This window comes from Cydia amplana, chromosome 1 (genome assembly GCF_948474715.1).
Source record: "Cydia amplana chromosome 1, ilCydAmpl1.1, whole genome shotgun sequence".
NCBI classification, from domain to species: Eukaryota; Metazoa; Arthropoda; class Insecta; order Lepidoptera; family Tortricidae; genus Cydia; species Cydia amplana.
This window is the reverse complement of record NC_086069.1, coordinates 20279262-20290813: the sequence shown is the minus strand read 5'-3', so window position 1 is coordinate 20290813 and position 11552 is coordinate 20279262. Positions and strand designations below refer to the sequence as shown.

General features: G+C 38.2%; 1 protein-coding gene across 1 annotated transcript; it reads left to right on the top strand.

Annotated features, from left to right (window-relative positions):
* Window positions 1-2957: 2957 nt before the first annotated feature.
* On the top strand, window positions 2958-10331 carry LOC134649769 (kinesin-like protein costa). Its single transcript, XM_063504601.1, has 6 exons — window positions 2958-3382; window positions 4280-6369; window positions 6918-7136; window positions 7993-8129; window positions 8604-8745; window positions 10063-10331. Exons 1-6 carry the CDS (start codon window positions 3106-3108, stop codon window positions 10177-10179), a joined length of 2982 nt encoding a protein of 993 aa, XP_063360671.1. The 5' UTR covers window positions 2958-3105; the 3' UTR covers window positions 10180-10331.
* The last annotated feature ends 1221 nt before the right edge of the window (window positions 10332-11552 follow it).

The following is an 11552-nucleotide window of genomic DNA, read 5'->3' as shown; positions in this document are numbered from 1 at the left end:
GAACTATATAACACTGGACACTGTGTGACATAGGCTCATCAGCTCAATAGCTGCTCGCCTATAATTATATAATAATAATAATAATAAACTATTGAATTCTTGAGGAAATCATGGGATATTGCAGAGTAATATGGTGTGGCAAGTCATCTTAGACTTCTACTTACAAAACAGATGGAATTACCTTCGACGGGAAAGTCAAATTCATTATTACGTTGAAAATTGTTTCTTGTCCGCGGGGTTCATTTTATAGTGGTCAATAAGCTCAGGGCGAATTATGTCCGTCCCTTTTCGTCAACTTGAAAATGCAATGTGCTATCCCTTTCACGTTACGACTAGGGATGCGACGATGATGGTTTCGTCTAGTGATTGGTAGGACATCAATTTAAAATGAGTTTGTATGAGTACCTCATTTTCTAAAATGAGGTGTTATAATGTCTTACTTCAAATGAGGTGAGGTACTAGCATATTTTCAGCGTCGACTATTCCATTAATTCCAACGGCGACAAAAATATTTAATGTATATACATATTTATATATTCATCACTTCCTTTATAAATAAATAAATAGTAACATTTAATTGGAGTGCAATTCTGGAGGTTAAGAATAGAACATTTAGGAGAAAGATAATTTTAGAATCAAGTAAAATGAATAGAGGAGTGAAGTAAGACATTTTTGCGGTACGAAGTACTTCGACAAATTAACAAAATGAGTGGTACAAATGAGGTGCCTCACGAGTGAGCGACTCAACACTAGTTTCGTCAGTTGCGCGAACTTCGTGCCTTCGTTCGTACCGTATTGTACCATTTTAAGAAATATAAAACAAAACTGTGATTCTCTTTTACTTTTAATTGAATATAATAATGTAATTAATCTGTAGTTTTAATATAATGGTAGTTTATCTTAAATATTAAGTAGGTATATGTACGTATTTTCGTTTTTTGCTAGTAGTATAATCATTATAGAGTTCTAGTATTAAAATAAGAAATCGGTGAGTTTTTTTTGAATCGCGTAGGTGCGCAGTTAGGTCTCATGTCACCAGATGGGCCTTATGATGAACTTCAAAGAAGTGCGAGGGAACTAGGTGTTGGTTTGTGATAGGCATATGTTGTGTGGGTTTTTTAGAATCCTCTAGGGGAGCAGTTAGGTCTCATGTCACGAGATGGGCCTGATGATGAACTTCAAAGAAGTGCGAGGGAACTCGGTGTTGGTTTGTGATAGGCATATGTTGTGTGGGTTTTTTTAGAATCCTCTAGGGGAGCAGTTAGGCCTCATGTCACGAGATGGACCCGATGATGAACTTCAAAGAAGTGCGAGGGAACTCGGTTTTGGTTTGTGATAGACATACGTCATCATCTTCCCCGCGTTGTTTCGGCTTTTGCCACGGCTCATGGGTACCTAGGGTCCGCTTGGCAACTAGTCCCGAGAATTGGCGTAGGCTCTAGTTTTTACGAAAGCTTCTGCTATCTGACCTTCCAACCCAGAGGGTACACTAGACCTTATTGGGATTAGTCCGGTTTCCTCACGATGTTTCCTTTACCGAAAAGCGACTAGTAAATATCTAATGATATTTCGTACATAAGTTCCAAAAAACTCATTGGTACGAGCCGGGTTTCGAACCCGCGACACTACTCAGAATAACAAACCATTTCCATTTTTACTGAGAAAAAAACAATGTACCCAATTTTTTTGGCCTATTTCATTATGTTTTTAATAGAACACTCTATAATGACCGTAACAAAACGGAAAGTAAATTGTATGAACTTGCGGTGACAATTTTTTCTCGTATTAGTATTGAAAGAGATCGCGATTTTAAGTGGAAATAATATAAAGATCTAAAGTTTAAAATGCAAGATACGGGAACAACTTTAAATATAAATGCCATTATGTTAAGTAAAATTTTTAGGTTTTACCTACATTTTTACATTGCTAAAATATTATTAGTCAATAATATTCTTAAATAAGTTTACTTTAAGTACCTAAACTAAATGATAACAATTTTACCACAATAAATTACTGTACCACTGTACCACTGTCCGTAATGAACGTGTCCCATCCCTACGCTGACACGTGACATCGCGCCATATTTGAAACGACCAATCGCAACGCCGTGAGTACCCCTCCCGCACCTCACAGTTTGGTGAGTTGCGTCAGGAACAAAATGACCAATATTAGGTTTCTATAGGCGGTATTCTATGATCTATTGTCAAGTAGCAGTACTTTCGTAATTTATTGTAAATAAAAAACAAGAGATTTGGGACTTCCGTCTTACTTCCGTACCTTTGGGAAGCCGGTGTTGCTCGAAGCTCCGTGTTTTCGACAGCCGGGCTGAGGACTTCCGTTTCACAAAATATAAAGCCCTTTCCATACTCGTGCGCGAATCGCGCCGCGAAGCCGCGAAAGCGAGTGTGGAGTCGATTTTCGCAGACAGCGAAATCGACTCCACACTCGCATTCGCGGCTTCGCCTGCGATTCACGCACATAGTCTGGAGGGGGCTTAATATCAGTGCTATAACCGCGAAAATCGAAGTTCGCAAATTGCTCGCAATTTTCTCTGTCACTCCAATTACGCCTTCATTGGAGTAAAAGAGAAACATCCCCGCAATTTGCGATTTTCGGTTTTCGCGCTAACCCCTCATCGTTGTGATCGCTGAAAGCTATAAAACCCCCTCCACACTCGTGCGTGAATCGCTGCTTGCCGTACTGACCTTGGTGCGGTGCGGTAGTGTATAATGGCTTTAATGCAGCTGGCTGTAAGCTGTGCACCATGCGCCATGCACGCTGTGCATCAGAAAAAAAACGTAAAAAAACTTTTTTCTTCTGAACGTTTCGTTACTTTCGTTTCGTTTTGTGATTTTGTGTCAACCAAACCAAACCATACCATCTCAATTTGTGTACAATTTGGTATGGATTGTTATTTTTCGAGGAAAAGAAGATTTACCTGTGGATTTAGATTTACACGAAATTCATTAATAACCGCACACTTGTGTAGAACTATCATTTTATTGGTTTATGTCTGAAGTGGAATTGACAAAATATGATCTTGTATAGTATAGAAATACTTATTTCATAATTTAGCTCAAGTTTGCAGGCCTCCAAGGAGTCACCATGGAAATCCCAGTGCAAATCGCCGTGCGGTTGAAGCCTCCGAGCCTAGTGGATTCCTCACAATGCATATTCAGTAATCCAGTGACTCAAATCGTGATAACAGAAAGTGGACAAACTTTTCACGTCAACAGGGCTTTGCCAGTGGACTGTACTCAAGCACACCTCTTCAATTCGTTTATGATACCGCAAATAAATTGTTTCCTAGATGGATGTGATACTTCAGTGGTTGTCTTTGGGCAGCCCAAGACTGGGAAGACCTACACATTGTTTGGGCCAGGTATGTATGGTATAATATAAATTTGCTGAAAATGGTCAAAATGGGACTAGTCTTAATGAACGGCTGTCACTTGTATAATCAACTACCAATACTGGCTAACAATTTTTTTAGTTTTTGTGGTGGCGGATATGAGGATGGTCACGCTATTGTAAGATAAATTTGGTTTGAACGTGATAATATATTAAAACATTAAATTAAATTGTCTATTCTCGTATGTTCGTTTATTTGTTAATATTGTTATTTTTATGTATTGTTATGCAAGATTTCTATTTCAATGCAAGCTCCACAAACAAACTGCATTACTAGGAGCAGCAAGCTACCACTATATTCTTTTGTATTTATTCTTTGTCAAAATACAAAAATTCATATGTAGGCAGATTTACTCTAAGAACAAATTAAATTACTTTCTATGAAAATATTTTAATTTGTGTGTTTTACAAGTAGTCACACTATCATTTAAACTACATATAAACGAAATAAATGTCATATACAAAGGAAAAAATTACCAAGGCCTCCAGTGCCTAGGGTTGGAAAATAACCAGTGTCTGCCGTTTACGCGATAGATGTCTGAACCGCTCGGCCACCTGGGCTTGCTGGCATGGGTCAAAATTTTGAAGAATATGACAATTTCCAAAGGCTTTGTATAATCTTATTTGTTCTTAGAGTATTAATGGCAGTGCCATCTTTTTGCGCTAGCCCGGAGTCACCTGAGCTGATTTGGTTTAAGGAGGTCGAACCATACTATTCTAACTTAGGGATGGCCAGGGCGTGCCACAATATTTGAAATTTATTTTGTTCAAAGATTTTATTATGCCTTATTATTTTATTCAAAACTGCAATTAATCTAGTTACATTTCCATGTTGAACCCCTTTATTGATTTTTGTTACATTTTTCAGGTTTTGAATGCATTCATAGTGAGTGTGACCAAGGCATTGTACCCAGGTTCCTGACTGAGATATTTCATAAACTGAATCAAATGCCTGAGAGGGAGTACATTCTACACATAACATGGATGCAAGTTGTGAACAACAATATATTTGATGTATTGGGAGCCGGATTAGTCAGATGCTGTAATGTTGAGGAAGCATTTCAGTATTTGCAGTTAGGTTGGCGGCAGCGTTGCCAGGGTAACAACCATACAGTATTTACAGTCAGTATGGAACAAAAATGGGTTGGCACAAATGGAGTCCTAAATCACAGAATGTCAACAGCTAGCTTTTGTGATCTAGCTGCGTATCCAGAACCTGGACTTTTCGCTTTAGAAAATATAATAAAGGAACTGTTAGCTGGCAATCCACCCAAACAAATAAATTACGATCAATGTATTCTCACTGCTATGCTCCGAGACTCGTTTGGGGGTCGAGCCTTTACTTGGGTGATAGGCTGTACCAGCACGGAACCTGAAGATTATCAAGATACATTGAAAATACTGAATTTGTGTTTATGCTGCAGAGGAATCAAGAATTTTGTCACAGTCAATTTATTTGCGGATAACAATACGCCCGTATACAGCGAAAAATTGATGGCACCACCAGTTGATAACAATTTCAATTTGCAATTTGCTACTGCTCAGTGGATCAAATTAGTATCTAATGCAGAAGGACTATTTAATAAAATATTGCAATCTAAATCTTTATCAGAAACAGATGTCAATCAAGTGAGTGAATGGCTGTTCTTGAAAGCTGAATGTGACGAATGTCTCAATACAGATGTGGTAGAAAATAAAGACGTAGGTCCAAGGCATGGCTTGCCAAGAATTGCAGAAGACACTGAACCCAGTGATGAGCCCAGTGAATCTGACGTAGAGTCTGATTCAGAAGATAGTGACTCTGACACAGTTTTCCAAGACAAACTAGATAAATTCATGGAATATTTTAGAGAAAAGAATGATCAACTATTTGCAGATAGATGTGAGGAATATCTGAACCATGCAGACTCTGATGATATCACAATATCAGAAACTAGTGGGTCACAATCTTTGCCCATTATGACTTCACAGTCAAACTCTGGGCGCAGAAGAACCATTCAACCAGGCGAAAGTTTATCTGGACCAGAACTTGAGTTACTAAGAAAAGTGGCAGCAAAAGCAATCTCACCTGAATCTCAAAGAATTCTTATTGAATCACACAAAAATGATTTAGATCCTGAACCAAAGCTGATTGAGAGAGAGCTTCTTAAGATGATTGACTCTCCAAAGAATGTAGAGTTATGTAAAAAATATAAAATGACTAAAGAAAAGTATGCACAGAAACAAGTCTTAGCTAGGAAACTATCTAAAGAAATTGGAAACAGCCAATCACAACTTAAAGAATTGATAAATCTTTGTATTGCCAAAGAAAGACTGATAGATGATCTCTCGCGAGCAATGAATCACAATTCACAAAATAAACCTTATGCTGACAAATTAGCCACGAAGAACCAGTATAACAAAGCCAAGGCAGATTTTGCAGCTACACATTCAAAATTAGCCATAGACAAGAATAATGTCAAATTATTACACCATTTGCAACAATGTAAGTCTATAATAGAGAAATATGAAAAACAACTAGAAGACAGTGAAGAGTCCAGTGCAATAGACCAAGACAATATAAAAGAGATAAGAAAGCATGAAACTAGTCTGAAAACATATAAAAAACAAATAGACCAAATAAAGCGGCAAATAAAAAAAGACGAAAAACGTAAAAACACATTAGACGTAGAACTAGTTAAGGACAAAATGAAATTAGACGAACTATCTGAAACTTCAGTTGAAGTAAAAGATAAAAAGGTGCATTCATTAAGACACTTCACACATAGAATATCTCATATAGACAGTATACTTAAAGAAAAGACTAATGATTTGGAGAATTTAGAACTATCAAAAGAAAAGGAATTTATGTTAAGGAAAGAAATTAAAAACTTGAGGAAAACTAGGGAATGCTTACATGAACAAAGATGTAGTTTAGGCCACAAAAGAAAAATATACAAATCCTTATCAGATTCTGAGGTAAGTAAATCTGTAGGTATGTGGATCCAAAATTACGTTCTCTCGAGCAATGTAACCAGTTAAGTTAGCTAATGTGAAGCAGCATACAGGCAGGCACTACTGCAAATCTTAAAAAAATATTTATCTGCTACCTGATGAGATGATTTTGACCCACTTTGATAACATGATAACACATTCTTCATTATTTTAATATATGAATCTAGATTCGAAACCATTCCTCATCTTCATCATCATCATATATAATAAGAGTTAAGACTTGTCTGTGGAGCGATTTTAATCTATGCGTTGGTCTTCTGCCTTCTTCTTGACAGCCTGATACGACACGACGGTGAGTTTTTCCTTAAATTGATCCATGTATGTGTTGGTTGCTTCAACTCGGTTCTATGATGTTTTTGATGAATTCGTCGTGTCGTAAGAGGTGTCCAAGCATCTTTCATCTTCTATTATCTGTGGTTATCAACAAACTTCATTTTTTCTCCTACTATACATAAAACCAATTTGTTGGTTTTCTTATCACCATTCCTACTTAAGGATTTTTTGTTTTCTAGGAGCGCAAGTTGCTTGAATGTGAAGAGGCCATAGAAGCAATAGACACTGCCATAGAGTACAAAAACAACTTGATATGCGGTCGATCGCCGTCCGCCTCTCTGTCGGATTGCGCCGACAATCGCGACTCCAAGAGCCGGGGCGAGCAGATGCTGATGGCGAGGCTTGACAAACTGCCGCATGATGAAATGAAGACCCTTCTCTATAGATATTTCCAAAAGGTATGTTTCGATTTCCGATACTGGAAAATTATGCCTTTCTTGTCCGAGTTTCCCTAAATGATACAATAGGTAAATTGTCATATCCTCTTTCGAATTGCTAATTTTAACTAACTCATACCGCGCCCCTTTCCATCTCGCAACACGCCTCAGCGGGGCAGTTGTTCTTGTCAAACCTTAGGTTGGTAACAAGAACAATTGTAAATAGCGACCCGCTCTAGGTTGGTTCTCTGTTTGTAGGCGCTCTTCGCTACAACGTGGAAAAACCAGTAACCTAAACTATTAGAGATTCAAATCTTTTTTAGATGAAGACATTGTTAGCCTTGACGCTAGGGGGCAGCGGGGGCGGTCTCTCAAAGCCGTAATACATTAGATCGATTAGATTGCATTAGATTGAGACCCAGAAGCACTTGTTTTATTTTTACGTCACCCTAGGCCTGTAAGTGGAATTTTCTCCCTGCTACGCGAGGAGAAAATCTCACTTCCTGGCCAAGGCAAGACGTAACACTTTAGACAACTACGGGCGGTAATTCGTAAAGCCCCAGATCGCATATTATATGTTCTACTAACATTAACGTTTATTTTTATAGTTGATTTTATTTTTCTTTGTTATCTACTAATATAGTTGTGTAGACAAAAATATGGATACCTGGTGTCTGAAATAAATATTTTCATTTTCATTTTTTATCTTCGATCTGGAGCATTCACGAATTCACCTCGCTAGGTATGTAATGTACTATAAATTTGAACCTTTTTTTACACAAAAGTTACACTGTGGTATAATATGTACTCAAAATTGTACGAGGTGTCTCAGGAGGCTATGATGATACAAGTGGAACGCATGGTGATCGTGTTGCAGGTGGTGGACCTGCGCAGCGCGTGCGCGGCGCTGGAGGCGGGCGCGGCGGCGGCGGCCGAGGACGCGGCCGCGTGGCGCGCGCGCGCCGCCGCCGCCTGGCGCCTGGCGCAGCGCGCGCGCCACCACCAGCACACCAGGTGCGCTACCAGCCTTACTTACCTTTACTCGAGGTCTTCAGTCGCCGACCGCAACAGATACCATGGTTTTAACCAACCGTACAGGGCGAAACATCTCGGATCTCCGAGAGATCTCCCCGAGGTCATCAAATTCAAACAGACTCTCGGGGTCTTCTATTTAAAAAAAATCTTGCCGGAAATTGCTTTCTACTATGCAAGATGCAAAAGTCTCTTGTCACTGGAGCATAGGCAAAGAATCATACTGTATTTTTTTTCTTATAGGTACATACTAGGATTATCTGGATCAGGATTATATTATCAGATTATCACCCAAACAAAAAGGAATGAGTATAGTGTTTTGTATTCTACTGCTGTTGTACAAATGCCAGTTTACCAAATCAATTAACATGAAAAGAAAAAAAAAACTGTTTTTTTGTAGGTAATAATAACACGAATTTGACATTTCCACGCCCTTATTTACCTAATCAATTTCAGACAATACCAATCGGTGCACCGATTCCTAGAGAGCGGCAACCCCGAGCGAGCGCTGTCCCTGGGCATGACGACGGACACCGACACGTCGGACGACGCAATGCGGCTCGTCGATCGGATGAAACAGCTGGCGAGATGTCCGCCGGTGAGTGGCCAATTTGCTTTGGTACCGAATAGGGATAGCGAAGTGAACAACTACTCACACCACTGCGATTATAAAATAATAGTAGATTTTGCATAATACAATTTGTAGTTTTCAAGAAATTATCAGGTAAATGACGTTCCCAGTTTTTATCCCTATTCAGCCAGGTTGATGGTAAATTTTCACGATTTGTATTTCACTAGGCAGCAGTTTATTGACCTCTCGTGCTTTGAAACCCTCGCAACGCTCAACATTTCACGTTTTCAGATTTAACTACTGGACATTCGAGATCAGCGTATGCTGTAAACTTTGTATGTGCTTTGATCGGTATTTGTTGTTGCCTAACTGGATTACTACGCTATTCCGTTGAGACGTAGTAACGAATTGACGTCACACTGATTTTACATCGCTTTCTGCGGGGTAATTCTATTGAAAATATATCAACAGTTTCTAAAGCTGCTTTCAGGAGTATCACCTGCAGAATTAGGATAGCGGGGAATGTATGGAGAAGCGGTCGTCGCTTTTCGTCTTAAGAATCGTTTTGTCTCGGTGTATAGTCACCAAAACTTTATCCATCCTACCAGTGGTATTAAAATTTAGTTAAGTCTATTACTGCACAGCATGCGTTAATGGGGTTGGCAACTGTCAAAGGTTTGCATAGATGGCGCCATCATAGCTTGCCCCTTTTTCTGAGATTTGGCTTAAAGGGCTGGCATCCAGGGCATTAAAAAAAACAAAAATTGACACTATTCTAGGGATTGACAGCGCAAGCTGTGATGGCGCCATCTGCTAAATACTTGTACCGGCCAACCCCATTGACACAAAACAGATACAGTACAGAAGTCAATCACATGTATGTACTTCACTTTTCATACCTACGCTCGGCGGTCGCTCTAGGGTTGTCAACTATGACTTATGCACAAAAAACTATCGTGATAGTGGCACTCTTATCTAGTAGTGGCCGGGCAGGGTGCTTACCTACCTACCTAACTGTTCTGTTTAACGTTAAAACGAACCATCGAAATACAAGCAAATACCTACTTACCTCTCTGAAACCACCGGTAGCTTAAAAAACGACAATTCACCGTTTAATGTTGAATTTAAACGACCGTCCACTGAACAGTTAGAATAACTTTTTTTTGTTTCTCCATTATTGCAAGCTCTCAACCGGATGGCACTCGCGCTCGCACTGGTCCCAACCGGTCCGAGATATCGTGTCCGTGAGCAGTGTCTATGTGTGCGTTGCTCGAGCGCACTTTGTATGTAGATTGATTTCTGTACTGTATCTGTTTTGTGCCATTGAGTTATGATGTGTTGCAGGCGCCCTTGATCCCGAGCCAGAACCTGCGGCAGCTGATGCCGGCCACGGCGGCGCCCGCGGCGCGCGTCACCAAGGAGAGGAACAAGCTCGTCATCGTACAGCACAAGAAACACTGATATTTACTCGCAGCTTTATTTCTGCCTTTACACATATTTATCATATTCGCTATTTACAAAATATTACAATACATTTTTTATCCATGATTTTATACATCTCTGTTTAAAACTTTTTATTAGTAACTAATATTTCAATTAATTTAAATTCGAAACGATTTCATATTCTATTGTAAAAAATAATGTAAGCGTATTCTCTAAATTCATGTTGTGATCCATTGTGGCAATAAGCATGAAAAGAATATTATAAAATACAACGTGATAAACTACAATTGTTCTTATACATTTACAAATCATCTATACTATTAAAAACACTTATTTTTGATTAAAAGTTAGATGATAATCGCAGGCTTCATTCAAACCATTCGCTTGATATTGTTGACCTTTATTGCCTAAGAAACTAGGGTGATATCTAATACAAACAAATGCGGATATGATACTATCACGGAGAACAACTAAGATTCGCTCTATTATTTTTATACTGACTTAAAAATAACATCGCATAGTTTCGACTTCGTATTCTTAATGAACTTCGTTCCACGGAATTAAGAAATACTAAATGCTTTATGTATGTATGTATACTATTTCTATTTGAAACGAGAGTTGTAAAAGTATCACTCCAAAGAAAAGTGGCACGCAAAAAAAGTATTCAGTCGGCGAATACCTACTTACATATGTACTTATATTTAACCAGGTACTATTTTTACCAGAAGAAGCCAAATGAAGGTTGATAATGTGACATCTCTCAACTTATTAGGTATTTACCTATTTCATCTAATGGCCGAAGAATGACCGTTATTCATAAACGTGTTACATGCCTCAATTAGCTATCAATTGTTTGTTTAAATGTCATTTTGACTCATGTTACTCATGTATTTGTATGAAAGGGATAATCTTCGTACATATATTACCTAATTGTGGCCTGTAAAGTTTTATGAATGAGTAAATAAATACGAGGATAACACTGAAAGTTTTTAGAATATTTCAAACAACGTGTATACGTATTTGTTGTGTCATGTTGGTTCTCAGGCTTTCAGCAAATTTTCAGACTTGAAAATTTGCTGATATGCAGCTATTTTGGTGTTCGCTATAATTATTATAACTTATAATTTATAAGAGATAGATAAAATTGTATTATCAATTAGAAACACTCATCTAAGTCGTATAAGATTTCATTATTAAAAAACAGCCACACCATCATCACATCTTTAATAAGTTAACTGAGGCCACAAGAAATCAACACGAAAATTCTCAATTACCACCCAAAAAAAAAAAACAAATGACAACCCTCAAAAAACTATAACTATAATATTATTATGAATTTATAAAAAAATCTAGAGTAGTGGAGTGCATTTTTTAAAATATATTGGTTATTT

Excerpts from the sequence above, each read along its gene's own strand:
- LOC134649769 (XM_063504601.1), top strand. The coding sequence starts at position 3,106 with ATGGAAATCCCAGTGCAAATCGCCGTGCGGTTGAAGCCTCCGAGCCTA. Across the intron at positions 6,370-6,917 it reads AATCCTTATCAGATTCTGAG|GAGCGCAAGTTGCTTGAATG; the intron begins GTAAGTAAATCT and ends TTTGTTTTCTAG. Across the intron at positions 7,137-7,992 it reads TCTATAGATATTTCCAAAAG|GTGGTGGACCTGCGCAGCGC; the intron begins GTATGTTTCGAT and ends ATCGTGTTGCAG.